General features: G+C 43.3%; 3 protein-coding genes across 5 annotated transcripts in view; all 3 read left to right on the top strand.

Annotated features, from left to right (window-relative positions):
- Window positions 1-889: 889 nt before the first annotated feature.
- Window positions 890-5,949, top strand: LOC115533103 (lanC-like protein 3). The gene is made up of 5 exons (XM_030343346.1): window positions 890-2,635; window positions 2,737-2,860; window positions 3,997-4,194; window positions 4,509-4,716; window positions 4,944-5,949. The coding sequence occupies exons 1-5, from the start codon at window positions 2,102-2,104 to the stop codon at window positions 5,101-5,103; spliced, it is 1,224 nt and encodes a 407-aa protein (XP_030199206.1). The 5' UTR covers window positions 890-2,101; the 3' UTR covers window positions 5,104-5,949.
- A 92-nt stretch (window positions 5,950-6,041) lies between these two features.
- xk (X-linked Kx blood group (McLeod syndrome)) lies at window positions 6,042-13,595 on the top strand. Of its 2 annotated transcripts, none has more exons than XM_030343344.1 (3): window positions 6,042-6,497; window positions 9,533-9,795; window positions 11,325-13,595. In XM_030343344.1, the coding sequence occupies exons 1-3, from the start codon at window positions 6,253-6,255 to the stop codon at window positions 12,257-12,259; spliced, it is 1,443 nt and encodes a 480-aa protein (XP_030199204.1). In that variant the 5' UTR covers window positions 6,042-6,252; the 3' UTR covers window positions 12,260-13,595. The 2 variants fall into 2 exon arrangements, with proteins under 2 accessions (XP_030199204.1, XP_030199205.1); XM_030343345.1 differs by having other exon boundaries at window positions 6,101-6,242.
- Window positions 13,596-16,708: 3,113 nt separating this feature from the next.
- Window positions 16,709-16,887, top strand: part of sytl5 (synaptotagmin-like 5) — a 30,842-nt gene continuing 30,663 nt past the window's right edge. For both annotated transcript variants that reach the window (XM_030343472.1, XM_030343470.1), the window contains exon 1: window positions 16,709-16,859. The gene's annotated coding sequence lies outside the window, so the exon portion shown is untranslated. The remainder of the gene's footprint in view (window positions 16,860-16,887) is intronic.

Raw genomic sequence — 16,887 nt, 5'->3', positions numbered from 1 at the left:
AATTGAAAAAATTAGTTGAATGTTTTTTCTCAGACTCTCTTAAACATCAGCTTTTTGAGTGTCATTCCTCTTTCTTGCAAGGTGGGTGAAAAAGTTGCGATTTCCTCTGATGCATAATACATGAATTCTAAACCAGATAGGAACTCATGTGTCTCAATTTTTCCATCAGGCCCCTGTACATAGCTTTGTCGTTCTCATCCCAGGCATCTCAAGAGGCAGCAGAATGTTCCATTCAGCCTTCACCGTTCTGAAGCATGCTGGCAGCCCATCAAACATCAAGAACCCTCCCATTCTTCTGCAGATTCACTTGAAGTTGTGTTGTGGGACCCGTTTAGCTTGGGGGGTTAATTTTCTGAGATATCTGATTAGCTTGGATTTTCGAGCAATCTGATTGGTTAGGGTTTTCGAGTGATCGGATGAATTTGTGTCGCAAGACATATTACGCATCAACAGAGAGGGAGAGATAGAAACCCTCACCAAACCCTAAAACCTGTCCCTATGGTAGTAAACAGTGGCGTCACTAGGCTGTTTCACTAAAGCCCCGGATATTATTGAATTAGCCCCGAATCGTAACTTTTTTTGAAAAAAATAAAGTCAATTTTTTTTTAGCTTGCTTTACACTAGAAACAAACATGGGGATTCCAGGGGCATCTCAAAATAAAGTAACTTAGTCCTTCTAGTCCATCTGGCAAGAGAATAAACAGTTTAAAAACATAACCACTCTTTACCACCTCAAGTGAATTAACCTATCCTATCCCCAGTCATATATATATATATATATATATATATATATATATATATATATATATATATATATATATATATATATATATATATATATATATATATATATATATATATAGGTAAGGTCTGTCTCACTTGTATTCATACTGGTAGTAAAACCCTAACCCTTGTACCAAAGTCTTGATCCAAAAACCCAACCATATATCCTGACTCTAATGAGAAATCCAAACCCCACTATAGCAAACTATAGAACCAAAAACCAAACCCTATAGTGCGACTATAATAGGAAACTCTAACCCTTATACCAATCTTCAGAACCTTAAAAGAACCACTCAAATCCAATCGGAATCCCTAACCTTAAACTTTATAACTCACACTTAACCTTTTAGTATACCTATCACTGTACTCTAAGCCTTGTACTCTAATCATTATACTACTATTTTCATGCCTTGCTGCAAAGTGAGTTACCTTTGTGGGACAGTAAAATAGGAACAGAACTTTAGTGAATAATTATCCATGATTTTTTTAATTTCCTCAAACAATAACAAGCAACGTTGAAACACTAATAAATGAAATGGATCATTTATGATAATTTATTATTGGAGCATTTTGTACACTTTGCTTCAAGTGCACAAAATGCAGCACTATAGCTTTAATAAGAACATTAATAAGTAAGGGGCATAGCTAAGGAGTTAACTTCAGCGCAACATTGAACCCTACCATCACCAACCCTAACAAAGGGATTCAAGATGAGAGGTGCTTCATTGCCAGTTTAAAGGTTTTGAATTATCTGTCATCTCAATAAAGTATTATTTCTGAGGGATAACTAAGGAGGGAAAGTGGTTGGTGCGTTTCGCTGCTCCGCCCCTGGATTCAGCACCAAGGAGAGCTACTGGTGACCGTCTGACACCATCTACTGGCTGGCGACACTGTTTCAATAAAATGTGTATTTGTACAGATGGTGGAACTAAAATAGATTTAGATTAATATAACAGTAAGTAATATAATATAATATAACTTTATGAGTTAGGCTTTTGCAGCAGGTAGCATAATAAGGGAATTGGGTTCATAGGCTATGACTCTACTCGACATATGGGCCAATATGCTTTTTATTCTGATTTATTCTTTAAATGTCAATGTTGAACTATTCAGCAACATCTATTACAATCATGGATTAATGGATCAAAGGCAATTCATGCGGAGGTAATGCAATTTATTTCTGGGGGCCCTTTAAGTGCCATCGAAACCCCCAATCAGGAGCAACGGGATTGGATAAAGAAGGAACCTAAGTTTATCTTTCCACTAGAGCGAATATTGCAACATTTGCGGGGGAGCCATCGTGGTGTGATCGACGGTGATGGAAGACAACCTATGTTTTCTCAACCCCTTCTCCGACTACAAAGGTGCGCTGCACTCAAGCCGAGGCACCGCGGCCATCGTGTCCACGGTCACTGCCACTGTGGATATCATCCTGAAACAGGTTCCTCTCGACCCTGGCGACTACGACGGCGGGCTGTACGACGGTCCTGCGGGTGTGGCGTACATGTTATTCCATGTCGCTGAATGCGCGTTGTTTTCCGAGCAGAGAGATGCGTATCTCGAGACAGCGAAGCGAATCATCGACGCCTCCGTCAGACACGTGGACGCCGACCGAGACGTAAACACGCGGGCCGCCTTTCTTCTCGGCGGGGCTGGGATTTACGCGGTGGCAGCGATGATCTATAAAGCCATGGGGCTGGCTGAGTTTGTTAAACCCCTGGCCAAATTTTGTAACCTGTGGGAGGTTTGCGCGCCCATTAATTTCCTTGAGTGTGGCTCAGATGAACTGTTCGCAGGCCGGACGGGTTACCTGTGTGCTGCCCTCGTTCTCAAACAGAAGCTTGGCTTCGAGGTCAGCTCTCAAATCAACACATTTTCATTTTTTTTTGCTTTATTTTGAGTTTCCAAGGTCCATTGATGCTAATGATTTCTCTAAATTCTTCTCTTCTCCAGATTCTTAGAAAGGAACAAATTAAAGCTATATGCCACGCCATCATTGATTCTGGAAAACAATATGCAAAGAAAAAGAGAAAACCCTTTCCGCTAATGTACTCATATTATGGAACAGAATACCTAGGTAAGTCAGCTGCTTTTAAGATACATGCTGGCTTCAAATTATACCATTATTAGCTTAGTCTTTATAAGCATTTTATGAACTGTTTTCGTGTTTTTTTTATTATAGGCCTTCTATCTGAATGAGAATTTGGCTACACATAAATTGACATACACATGACATTTTTAAGAGGAGATATGTGGCTATGGGAACGGTCCATTTTGTGGTTTGAATCTAACTTCAATTTTCCTTGATAGCATCAGATGTGGACAGTCATCAGAATTGGAGCTCTGTAACGATCGCACCAACATAAGGTCTATTGTAAGCATAGCACCAATTTCCCAAACTAACCTGTGCATGGATGCAGCAACAGTTTAAATGACAACATAGAGGAAGTGACAACAAATATACAATACTTAAAATGAATAGGCAGTGATGTTGATGTATATATGACTTTAATTACTAATATTTTTTATTACAAAATTCGATACCTGCCTGTAAAGAAAGAACAATGATTAGCAAAGGTTTCTTGCATGGAAATTTCAACACAATCATTTATTTTTACTCCTTACAGTACATTCTTCTGTTTGCAGTTTGTATGTCAGTTTTTAATCCCTTTCTTATCTTTCCTCTTCGAGTGGAGGTGGGTTATGTAGCTCTTTATTAACTCGACAGCAGGCTCAATTCATTTCTTTGGAGATTATGCCAAACAATGGTGTGAATAGATACAACCGAATACAGCAGGTATATAGCAAGCTAATGTTCCACAGAATAACCGGTTGAACGCTCATGGATTCCGTCTCTTGTCCTTCTGGCATCTTGTCCTTCTGGATGAATCGTAGCATCTTCCAGGTGGCAAGACATTTTACATTCTCTTACTCCCTATGAGCTGCGTACGCGCGTAAACAGTCCCTGGAGCAAGAGGAATCGGGACAGGGCAACAATAATAAATAAAAAAGACAAGGAGATTGAGTATTGATATTTGTAACAAAGATTCGGACGAAACAATATCTAAAGCATGTAACAGAGCTCTATCTCGCTCATACTGCCCATTTGAAGCACCCCAGTTAAGACCAGGGGGGCCAGGTTCATGAGACGAGTACGTGTGGGAATGAGGAAACCTCAACTCCCAGCCCGCCCCGGGTGGTGTCTCCCAATAGGTGCAGCGCACGGCCTCTCCGCTGTGCTCCAGATGCTGCTGAGCCACCACGAGGTGCTCAGCCGGCCTGAGAGGGACCTGGTGTGGCAGAGCGTGGACTTCCTCATGACCCAGGAGCAGAACTGCAACTGGCCCGCCGAGCTGGGAGCCATCATCCAGAGGGAGAACCAACTGGTGCACTGGTGCCATGGCGCCCCGGGTAACACACACACACACACACACACACACACACACACACACACACACACACACACACACACACACACACACACACACACACACACACACACACGGCCTGCTAGTACACACGACATGCTACACACGGGTAGCACACATATATGCCACGTGTGTGCATGCATTATTCATTCAGCTTTGTAAGGGAATTGAGATTATTCAAAGGCACTATAAATGATTATAATAAATTTTACATTGTGCAAAACGCATAAAGCAATTTCCATAGTGTGTGTGTGTGTGTGTGTGGGGAAGTCCGTAACGGATGACCTCTCGGCCCAGGCGTGGCGTACCTGTTTGCTAAAGCCTATCTGGTCAACAACAAGCCCCAGTACCTGGACACGTGCATCCGCAGCGGGGAGCTGGTGTGGCAGAAGGGCCTGCTGAAGAAGGGACCAGGGATTTGTCACGGAGTGGCCGGCAGCGCCTACGTCTTCCTCATGCTCTACCGGCTCACTGGGAACTCCAAATACATCTACCGCGCTCAGAGGCAAGGCACACGGGATTCAGTGAAGTTGCACAATGCTCTCCACTGAAATCACATGTTTTCCACTGATTCTAAGATTTAAGAAAGTTCACTTACTTTTTTTTTTTTATATATATATATTTCTAGAAAATTACACTCAAATGTTGTTGTTAAAACTGAACTATACAGCACCTTTAACACTATATAGTTCATATCACATGTGTCTCTAAAACTGCGTTTTCTCCTTCAAGGTTTGCTGAATTCCTGTTCTCGAAGGAGTTTAAGGCAGGCTCGTGCTCGGTAACCCGTAGTTACAGCCTGTTTGAGGGGTTATCGGGTACCGTCTGTTTCCTGGTGGATCTCCTGCAGCCCGACCAATCAGAATTCCCGCTTTTCAGCATCTTTGTGTAAATGGCCCAAGTCATGTGACATTCAGTTAACAGACTCCACCCATTTGTGTTTTTACTTCTCGTAATAGAATGCATTAAATATTTAGGAACGTTATAAATACATAGTGTATATAGTTAAAAACATATAATTTCATACAAACACAATCATACCATAATCTATGAATGAAATAAATCCACGGAATAAGAATATAGTCCATAATTTCAGATGGCCTGTAATATAATACAGGTCATTATCATTATGAAGTATTATTATTACTAAGTATAATAATTAGTAACAGAGAGTCAAGAGAAACATACTTACTCCAGGCGGATTTGTAGTGTTAAATTCAAACTAAACATGTTAACAGATATTGCACCGTTACTTACTGTTAAATTAACCCTATTATCTAGTTCCTCTTTGTTGTTAACCTTTTGCCTGGCATGAACCGGTCACGAGAAAGCAGTGACCCTTAGGTATATATCTGCTTGGAAAATATTTGTGTAAATATTTCCCACCTCTGATGTAAGGTCAAACTGCCTAACAGAGGGGGTGCAACTGTGCCCCCCTTTCCCTAGTAGCCCCCTGGGGAGGGTCTGAAACTGCTCAGGCCCTCTGCTACAGAAGAAAATTATGTATAACATATTTAATTTCTAGCCGGGATATGTTTTTCTTTTAATACTAGTTGGCGTTTGGAAAGTTATAATAGCGAATCTGTTTTAATAAACAGTTTCCCAATGCTATTCGGGCCTGCTGTGTGCATTGTCAGAAAGAGCATAGCCTATTTATATCCTAAACATGTGCTGTGTTGTTGTTTTTTTAGCTGCATCTTGCGTAATTAAGATGAATAAATTCGATGTTGTGAATGTATTTGCTTCAATCAGTTGCATTTCATTATGAAATAAATAGTGTGCGTGCGCTCGGCTGTGTGTGCGTGGGTGTTTGTACACATTCATTCACACGTGCGCAATGGGAGCATTGTTACCCCATAGGCGCACTGCGCCCCCCATAGGCCATCCGTGAAACGGCAGGGCTGAGAAAACATCCTGTTGTGTGCTGCGGCGTGAGGACAGCACAACACCATCGTATCTTCTGCCGAACGCTTGGTGTTATGGATCTCCTTGTGTCGAGAAAAGCAGCGCACTGATTTCCCCGATGGCGGAGTGAGTGAGAATGCGTTTCCCCAGTTCCATATTTGTCTCTGTGTCTCTCTTCACGGCCGAGACCACGGCAGCTCTCTACCTCAGCTCCACATATCGCTCAGCCGGTGATCAAATCTGGCAAGGACTCACTCTCCTGTTTACGCTTCTCGCGTCTGTGCTCGTACAACTGACCCTCACGTTCATCCATCGGGACCTTAACAGGGACCGACCACTTGTGCTGTTCCTACACCTTCTTCAGCTTGGACCCATCGTTAGGTTAGTAGGCTACTCAGTCATATATTCCACTCTTGTCCATATCGTCTTTGTGCACATAAATCATAAGTGCTGCAGTAGGCTACCACTGACTGTCTATGCCTAACTGTCTACGCCTTCGAGTAAATAGTCGATTTAATCGAAAACATGTTATCCAGAGACATTCCTTTGGTGTTTGCTTTTGTGAATGCATTGCGCAACCGTTGGTACCGTTTCACTGGGATATTGTTTAGCCGTGCCTTTCCTTTTAATAATAGTGTTATCAATTTACTCTGCTCGTCGAAGTATGAATGGCAGTTCATAATTACAACCCAACCCGTCATCCTCGCTCAACCACAACCCTTACAATTAGATTGCTAGGTTCAATTCATGAATACATTAAAACCTACTCTTAAAATAAACGCCACTTGTAAGTCGATCTCATTGATTCATTTTAGCCCCAGTATGTCGACAGACGGAGTTGCCTGCGGTGTTAATCACAACTCACAACTGATCTGAGCGCCTTCCTTGATTATCTCTTCATTTCTTCATCACTGCTCTATGGCTTACATACATGGTTCGCATGGTCCCAGCCATCAAGCCAAGTGTACGATAAAACGAACCAGTGGGTGTAAGCCGACGGCTAAACCTCGGACTATTTCTCGAGCTCAGGACAGTAAACCCATTCTATACTAGACCTGATCCTTCCCTAAATAAGCACAGAACTGGCTTGACCATATGCTCCATCGGAATCTGAGTCTAAGCCAACATAGAGAGGTTCTCACTGTCCGTGTACAGTAGGCCTTCATGTAATTTGTGTATACATATATTGTACATTAATGGACTGTACATATTTAATGTGGGAGTCATAGTGCCGAACTGTGAAACATGCTTTTCATAAGCATATTTATTCATGAGAATCAGCCTCGGAAGGTAAACATCTACCCAGCAACTGATAAAAAACAACAAGGCATCCAGCCATCAAAAGTACATGACTCAAGTGCGTGCAGCTAATGATCGTATGAACATCACCACTTATATATTTAATTTATTCAAGTAAGATATTCTTTAGGGGTTCTTGTTGACATTGGCCCTCTCTGTATTGTTATGGGGACCTGGCTGGGCCGACCCCGGCCATATCCATCCCCTCATGCGTGCAATGTAACGATTAGTGTGGTGGATCGTCTCCCTGTTGGCTCCCCCCGATCTAAGAATAGCACATGTGTCGCTTGCAGTTCCTTATCTTTCAAAACACAACTGTGTTGGGGAACGTCCGTCTCTTGGCAAGTCAGGCTTCCTGTTTACAGAGTACACAAGTGATGTCCCTTTGGCTTTGAACTTCCCCACTGCGATGTCCACCCTTGGGCCTGGGCCATCAGTGTACTTCAAACATTTTGATGCTAATGTAAGGTGTCCTTAGTGGGTCACGACCGGGACTACTCCAACATGGGTTCTGCTGTCTACACTGTATTCAAAGCCACTCACTCACTCACTCATACTCTTACTCACTCACTCACTCACTCACTCACTCACTCACTCACTCACTCACTCACTCACTCACTCACTCACTCACTCACATATACATAGCTGGAACTCGCCTTGGTTCGGAGGCTTTTTGGTTATTTTTATTTTATTTATTTATTTATTTATTTTATTAACCTTTTATTTTTCCAGGAATATTCTTATTGAGATTCAAAATCTCTTTTTCAAGAGAGTCCTGGCCAAGAAGGCAGCATACAAACATTTAAAGTTTCACATTAAAAACAACAAAAACACAAAATTTCACACTAAAAACAAGACACAAAACACAATAAAAAGTCACAAAGCATCAATCTAATTGGCAGTAAGTCAGTGTTCAGTTTGTGGTTTAAATAGTCCTTGATCCTGCTTTTGTAATTGTTCAGGGTGATTAGGGATTCCAGTTTAAGGTGTTCCTGTAGCTTACACAATGATGACGGGGCAAAAGATTTAAAAGCACTTTCACCAAACGTAGTGCGAGTCCGAGGAACGTTATACATAATCAAACTGCTAGACCGAGTGATACGAGCACTGTTTGTTTTAGGAACCATTAGAGAACACAAATACGGAGGCAGATTGTGCAAAATTGCCTTATAAAGAAACATATACCAGTGTTCCATCCTACGGATGTATGAGGAAGACAGACCAACTTTCTCATACAATTTACAATGGTGTGTTTGGAAGCCAGAGTTTGAGACAAACCGTAATGCTGCATGGTACACAGAATCTAGCATTTTCAGAGATGATGAATTTGCATGCATATATAAAATATCACCATAGTCAATAACAGATAAAAGAACGGCTTGGACAATTTTCTTCGGATGTTTTATTACTTCTTGTAAAGCAGATCATTTTGCTTAGGTTATTATAATAAACCAGCTGGTTGATCCTATCTTGACAAACAAGAGTAAGTGTTGCATCCGTGTTTGGAGATCTAATTTGCAGTCTCGCTCAGTAAAGCCAGAACTACTGTAACAATACTGCTCTATGTAGTTCACACTGCTAAACAGTCTGTCTCGCACCCTTTCCCTGTTTCTAAGATCCCTCCCTTGCTGTGTTTTATTGGGGCTATTGATCAGAACCTCCACAATCCCCTGACAACAATTCCTCAGATCTTGGCTTTCCGCCCGCATAAGTCACTTTAGTGCTTTCCATTCTGCGTTCGCTCACGGAAAACCTTTTAGCTATCGTTCTCCAGAGGTGAAAAGGAGCCTTTTAATAAAAAGCTATTTGTAATTGTGTTAGATTCTGGTTCATCTATATAGCCTTTGATAATGTATTTTGAAGTTACTGCTGCTAGTTTGGTTGGTTGCCATGACTTCTTAATCCATTGTGGCTTTCAGACATAGAATGCCCTATTTAGACTATGAGCATTCGTTGGGGAAATATCTGTGTGTGTGTGTCTGTGTGTGTGTGTCTCTGAAAAGTCTCATTGTATGGTTCAGCAGCCTCATTGATTAGCGCAACAAAAGGAGAAAAACAATGCTGCTCATTGTGTGCCCAGCTAAACTCCATCTCCCATGGTGCCTCTGTGCTCGCAGGTGTTTGGAGGCCTTCTGCATCTATGGCAGCGTGGGCGTCGTGGAGGAGCCCTACGTCAGCATCACCAAGAAGAAGCAGATCCCCCGTGGGGGGCCGGCGGAGGAGGTGGAGCGCCACGTTGGTCAGGCGGAGGGCAAACTCTTCACCCACAGGGCAGCCTTCGCCCGCACCTCCGTCATCCAGGCCTTCCTGGGCTCCGCCCCTCAGCTCACGTTGCAGCTCTACATCTGCGTCCTGCAGCGAGGAATGTCCGTGGGGAGAGGTGAGCGGGGCTCTCTGTGGATGTCTTAATGTTCGCCCTAATGTTTATTCCACCTTCCATTGTCTGCGCTTCCCGGTTCAACCTCGCCCTATCTACTTTCATCTCCTGCCATTCTGCTTCCATTGTTATTTTGCCTTCTTCAGTTAAGTTGTTGACAATGATAGTCGTGTAATGAGACTGATCCCTCTATGTTTGGATGTTGCCTCTCTATTTGCCCACGTAATTATGTTTGAATAAGTTTTTGTGTGTGCGTTAATACACTGATGCCTACAGGCAGTTCAGAACCTGAATTTGCAGTGGCAAGACCTTAAAAGTATTAAACAGTGAAGCTGTTGTAGCCCTCCTCATGCTTTTCATGAACTTCAGGGCCAGCTTGCATATTGTGAATCATACACAATTAAAGCTCTCATCTGCAGTTCCACTCAAAGTGTGTGTGCAGGTACAGTTTAATTAATTTAATTTAATTTAATTTAATTAAAGTATGTCTTCCACTGGCCTTCGCCCCACCACCAACTCGACCTCCAACAACCCTTATCTTGCCCTGCCAATCGACACACTTAAGTTTGTAATCTATCTTTGGAGAAGCTGGAATTTCAAGTCTGTTGCATCCTCGATGATTATGTGTTTCACACTTTGTGTGTTTGTGTCAGACAGAGACAGAGACAGCGTTGGAAATTGAGCGCGAGTGTATTATCGCAAAGTCTCAGTTATCGTCTTGTTTCCGTCCACAGGGATGGCAGCCATCACAGCTCTCTCACTCCCAGTCTGTCCCACAGAGGCGTGGGCGTATGAAGTGCAATATTGGGGAAAAAAAGCTGCTGGTGCTTTCATGAGTCTAAATACTATGATGTAACTGACGAATTAATGATCTGGCGGATTTCTTTTTGAATCTGGTCATTTTTGCTCAGCATGTTGTAGGCGGTTTGGGTATTTTAGCTATCCAGTTCTTATTTATCTGAGGGAGTCCAACTGGTTTTACGTAATGGAGAAAAATGTTTAGTATGATAACGAGTTGGAATGTTCGTTTGGGAGTGGGAATTTAGATTTTACCATGAGACATGCCCCTATCGTTCCAAGTATATAGCGTAGAATCGGCAAAAAAACTGCCAATTTAAGAATGCGTCTATCTGCACTTTTTTGCTCCCAAACGAACATTCCAACTCGTAATCATACCAAACATATCCCAGATCCATTTTACTCCTTTAAGGTCTAGACTGAGTCAAACTTGGACATCTGCTCTTATAATAGGGTGCGGGGGGGGGGGGGGGGGTGAATAAAATAATGGAATATATGTATGTATGTATGTATGTATGTATATATATATATATATATATATATATATATATATATATATATATATATAAAAAATCTATTTTCAATGTTCACTCTGCTCTGTGGGACATTTTATTTCGCGCTTGTGTGTGCTTCCTAACTTTGATCGATTTAAGCCCCGGCTTCCAGACCTTGGTTGTCTGTGTCCTCGTATACATGTCACACATCGCCCCCACCCTTCTCTCTCTCCCTCTCAGGCACTCTGATGGTCATCTCCCTGCTATCCATCGTCTACGGAGCCCTTCGCTGCAACATCCTGGCCATCAAAATCAAATACGAGGAGTACGAAGTGGACATCAGCCCCATGGCGTACTTCAGCGTCTTCATGTGGCGCGGCTTTGAGATCGCCACGCGCGTCGTGGTGCTGGTCCTCTTCAGCTCCGTGCTCAAGCTCTGGGTGCTGCCCGTGGTGTCCCTCAACTTCCTCGCCTTCTTCTTCTACCCCTGGGTCCTGTTCTGGCTGAGTCACTCGCCGTTCCCCGAGAACATCGAGAAGACCCTGAGCCGGCTGGGGACCACCGTCGTGCTCTGCCTGCTCACCTTCCTCTACGCGGGCATCAACATGTTCTGCTGGTCGGCGGTGCAGCTGAAGCTCAGCGACCCCGACCTCATCAACAAGTCGCACAACTGGTACCGCATGGCCGTGTTCTACACGCTGCGCTTCCTGGAGAACGCCTTGCTGCTGTCGCTCTGGTACCTGTACAAGACCGACTTCTACACCTACGTCTGCGCACCGCTGCTGCTGCTGCAGCTGCTGGTCGCCTACGCCATCGGCATCTTCTTCATGCTGGTCTTCTATCGCTTCTGTCACCCCTGCCGGCGGTTGTTTTCCTCAAGCATGACCCAGGGTCTTTGGGACTGCTCCATGCTCCTCTGCCTGTCCTGCAAGGCTCGGTCGCCCGAGAACAGGCTGGTAGAAAGCCCTGAGAAGGGACTAAAAAGCCCTGAAGCAAGCAGAGAGACGTCTGATCATTCTGGGTACGGGACACCCAACGACACGACTTTCGACCTGCTTGATGACTCCACGTATGACGTTCCTAATGAATTGGCTCCCGGTGTAGGAGCTGAGACATACGGTGCCATCGGCTACACCGTTGCCATTGCAACTCATCAAGGATCGCAGAAACCTTGAGGAGCTGACTTATTTGTTATGTGCCATTCAGAGGAATCCAATTGCACAGGCGAACCCATGGAAGTTTGGATTACTTTCTTAACCCTTGAAGTGCCATAGGGATCCTTCGGTCAGTCTTACACGTTTAGTTTACACTTCTTATTATGGCCATTATCCTTGTCGTCTTTGATGTGGGCCACACTTTAATGTGGCATTTTTCAACACTGCAGTTGATCAATCATTTGTCCTTAACGTAAAACCAGAAAGTGGCTGCAAACACAACCATGTTTCCTGGTAACTTCACATTTAAGGACGAACTACACTCCAATACATTATGGCTTTAACCATTCCACCCAGGCATTCACCTTGCTAGAGTTCTGTGCAGCTACGAACACACAAACACCATTTCCTCGTCCACTATTACAGCTCTCACTGGACTGACAACATGTTGAGCACACATGGCTGTATCTATATCTATATATGCTGCTATACCTCTATAGTAAGCTATATCTCTAATCACAAGGGGCCATAGTATTGGAATGATTGTATCTAGCAGACTTTAACATGTTGGCATTGGCCGTGCATGCAAAGAGCCTTAAAGACTCACCTTTCTACCGCTTAATCCTCCAGGAAACACTCTTTACATAGGTGCGTTTTTTTGTAAAGTTTCATGGCTTTATGCAGGTTTTTTTTACTCCTTTGAGAAAAGCTTTATCAATGGCTGCTTTTGTGATGTTGTGTTGTGGCTAACGATGCTAACAATAAGCTGTCAGCTGTCAAGGGCTCAAGCCCTAATCGTACGTAGGTTTCCTGATCGAGTGCACACTGTCGCGGCGGCATGCACATCACCATGTGCAACCATGAGATGGCTTATTGAAAGGGTGATTTCGGTTTCCGTCGAAGAGCCTTATCAGCCAGCAACCGTCGATGTAAAATGTTGTGTTGTTTGTTTCTGGTGGTTTCTTCCGTGTTCTTTTAGTCTGCCTCTCTGTCTGCATGTCTGTTTGTCAAAGTGTCTGCATGTTTTTTCACAGAAATATTAATCAAATGCTAATTTTGTTTGGATAGGATATTAACACTGAATACACACAGAAGTGTGGTAATATTATAATTGGAGTTGTTAACACAAGTACATTTAATTCATTTTGATCATGCAATATGTGTGAATTACAATTTTTGCACCTTTCTCTCAATTGTACAATACAGTGAATGCACCTTTTTGTTTATATCAATGTGAGAAACATTGAAGTCAATCTAAATGTGAAAGAATAACTTGGTTATATGCACAATGTTCAAGAAATAGTACAAAAAATATTTTACGATGCAAATCAAGTAAATTTATATTCCTATGATGAAACAAATGTCTGTGGCCTTTATTGAAGCGCAGCAGCTTTTTATGACAGTTCTATGCTTCCCTCTAGTGGCGTTCTGGATTCCAATGGTAGGCTTCTACTAACTGGTTTGTGTAAAGCACGAAACAAGTTCGAGCTCTGTTTAAACAAGACCTACAAGGTTACATCAAACAAAACCAAATGTATCTACGAAATCCAGGGGTAGCTCTTCAACTACTCACTGGGCGTGTAATGTGGTGGTAAGTGCTACAGGTAGGCCTATAGTGTTTGTTTGGTATTTTGGTTACCTTGGGCAATTCAGCATATTGTGACAATCCAGTTGCTGCGACAACAGACAACTGGGAATTCGATCAGCTCTGTATGTCAGCTCTGCATTACAGTGGAGAGAAACATGATCACTGGAAATTATACTGAAGGAAGAATGCAAATGGAACAATAGATATTAAATGTAGATCACATTAAATGTTTCCATGATGTGCATTCCAATAACACGTGTTAAATAGAGCTGATTGAAAACGGATATTGTATTCATAATGTATAAAGGGTATTATTTAGGTTACTGTGCCTCTGTCTTCTGGATGGAGAAAGGGGAGATCAGGTCAGCGAGGTAGAGATGAGAGCTTGAAAATGTCGGGAAGCTTAATAATGTCCTGCGGATCACCAATCACTTTATTTGTCTTGAAAATAGTACATAGTCTGAGTTATGCAGTCCCCACATGGCTCATTAGCCGTGGAAGTTGGCCTATGCAAGTTGCAAAGACATAAAGAGAATGGGGATATCTACAAAAACCCTTGTGTTTTTACCATCATTTGATCCAGTTCAGGATCTGGCTTTCCCTTGGCTTACACATCACATCTGTCTGCGGTAATCAAGCGTTCAAGATGACAGCTAATAGCAAACCTGCTAAATTAGCCTATTACACCGACCTGTCTGGGTTTGCTGACGTTTCCATATTTTCCCTCTGTGTGGCATTACAACAACACATAGAAAAAGGGGAGAGCTCATCCACAGGTATGACAACTAACCATCCCGAGACACACCGTCATACATCCGCTGTCATGGCAACGGTAGCGACACTGCTTGTTGTGCTATTTGTCCCACCTGACCGGGCAGCTTCCTGGGACAGCAACAAACACAATGAAAAGGTAACTGAACATCTGTTAAACCACAGAACGTGAAAAGACAAGGAAACCCAACAAACGGGCACCAGCACTGTCTCATTGTGAATGCCCAGTCGCCAATCCAGCCGAAGATGTAACGGAAGTGAACAGAATGTGCTTGACCTATGGGGTAATGTTCTTCATGGGCAATGAAAGGTTTTTGGGTTCAAACCACACTGTCCAGTAGTCCACAACAGCCAAACGTGATGAGCAGGTATTTAGGGGACCTGCTCACGATCACGAATGACCTATAAACAAACAAGAATTGCGAGTCTCTTGGAAAAGTCAAAGTTAATAATAGAACAGCCTCCCCATCGATGTTCGTGGTGTATGTGTGTGTGTGTGTGTGTGTGTGTGTGTGTGTGTGTGTGTGTGTGTGTGTGTGTGTGTGTGTGTGTGTGCGTGTGCGTGTGCGTGTGCGTGTGTCCCAGTATTAAGACTAGGCAGCAAGGTTTAATGGAAGAAGATGTAAGTCGGAAGCGCTATTCCATTCCCCTTTTACAAATAATGACACATTCAGGCCTCTCTTAGAAGATGAGATTATTGGCCTCCATGAGACAAACCTGTATAAATAAAGGTCACATAGCATATTTCAATGGCTTAAAGAACCCAACCGCTGCCTCATATCTCGGATAGCCTTCGCGGTTCGATCCCCTGTGTAAGTGAGAGCCTTCGTTGTTTTTTGCTTTAATTTATTTTTGAAACTACATATGTGACACGTGATGTATCCCATGGGACGAACGAACTGACCTACAGACAGACAGACAGACAGACAGACAGACAGACAGACAGACAGACAGACAGACAGACAGACAGACAGATATACTTAGAGCAATAGATACTTTGATTGATAGTTTGATTTTATATTGTATTCATTCTTATTTTATCAGTGTTTTCGTGTGTCCAGCAACGTAGCAAACTACTATTTGTAAGTCCTACAGGCCGTAAATGGTGTCTTTATCGCCACTTTGTGGTACTATCCAGGCACTACATCCAAATAATTATAATGTGAATTGTTGGATTCCTGATAGCTTGCCAGCTCTGTTTATCCGAGAGGAAAAACAATTGCAGTTCTCCGTGATCCTGCGCTTATTCTGCGTCTTTATTTTAGTGAAGCCTTATGGATGAACCGAACATACACCAACAGCCCAAATACATCTCAATCATTGTTAACAGAATCGTGACGAATCAGCATGTTGCCGTTATACTCGTTCATCTGTAGGTGTGTGCTGAAATATTTACAGTTAAGACAGAGTTTGTTTTTCTATCGACCTCTGCTCCAATTAACCATTCTTCACCGCATAAAGCAGCCTGTCGTCTTTAGGAGATTGTCTTTCTTGTCTGGGGCAAAAAAGAAGAAGAAGTAAAGACAAAATTATTGCCTACGGAAGTGTGTCTTGCAAGAGCTGTTATAAATCTCGTCTACAAATACACCACCGGGTTATAGATTTCCATTCAAAGGATACATCCTTACGCCTTCGTAGAATAAAAGGTTCAGTCAGAGATCGTGTTGACGCTAATTAACCTCTCATATCACTGCGGTGGGACAACATAAAATACCGCTGCTGCCCTGCACTCCACACTAAACAACTGCCGCATTGTCAATTGCGTATTGATAAGAAGAAGCTATGTTACAGTTTCATACATGCGCGCACTTTCATGCAGACACACACAAGCACACACTAGCGCGCGCGCACACACACACACACACACACGCGCACACACACACACACACACACACACGCACACGCACATATCCCTCGAGTGTGCGCTCGCTCACGCGCACCGGACGGACGCACACACACACACAAACACACACACACACACACGCACACACGTACACTTATCCCTCGAGTGCGCGCTCGCTCACGCGCACCGTTCGCACACATACGCGCTTGCCAGCCACAGTCCAGCTGTTGGTCCCCTGTGCCCTGACCACGCCCCCACCTCTCGGGAACGCCCTCGGTGGGTTGTAGCGATCAGACAGCGCCGAGACGGAACGACATCTGCAACTATCGCCTACCTGCGGAGCTCACCGTCCGGACCCCACTGCGTTTTTAGCATTATTACGGTGTAACGGCGATCTACCCCGTGTCTCTCGTCACCAGGTAAGGTCAGCTATGTGTGAGTGCAAGT

Source organism: Gadus morhua, chromosome 20 (genome assembly GCF_902167405.1).
Source record: "Gadus morhua chromosome 20, gadMor3.0, whole genome shotgun sequence".
NCBI lineage: Eukaryota > Metazoa > Chordata > Actinopteri > Gadiformes > Gadidae > Gadus > Gadus morhua.
Note: the sequence above shows the minus strand (reverse complement) of the source record. Positions and strands in the feature narration are given on the sequence as shown.

Excerpts from the sequence above, each read along its gene's own strand:
- LOC115533103 (XM_030343346.1), top strand. The coding sequence starts at position 2,102 with ATGGAAGACAACCTATGTTTTCTCAACCCCTTCTCCGACTACAAAGGT. Across the intron at positions 2,861-3,996 it reads TTATGGAACAGAATACCTAG|GTGCAGCGCACGGCCTCTCC; the intron begins GTAAGTCAGCTG and ends GTCTCCCAATAG. Across the intron at positions 4,717-4,943 it reads TACATCTACCGCGCTCAGAG|GTTTGCTGAATTCCTGTTCT; the intron begins GCAAGGCACACG and ends TTCTCCTTCAAG.
- xk (XM_030343344.1), top strand. The coding sequence starts at position 6,253 with ATGCGTTTCCCCAGTTCCATATTTGTCTCTGTGTCTCTCTTCACGGCC. Across the intron at positions 6,498-9,532 it reads CAGCTTGGACCCATCGTTAG|GTGTTTGGAGGCCTTCTGCA; the intron begins GTTAGTAGGCTA and ends CTGTGCTCGCAG. Across the intron at positions 9,796-11,324 it reads AGGAATGTCCGTGGGGAGAG|GCACTCTGATGGTCATCTCC; the intron begins GTGAGCGGGGCT and ends TCTCCCTCTCAG.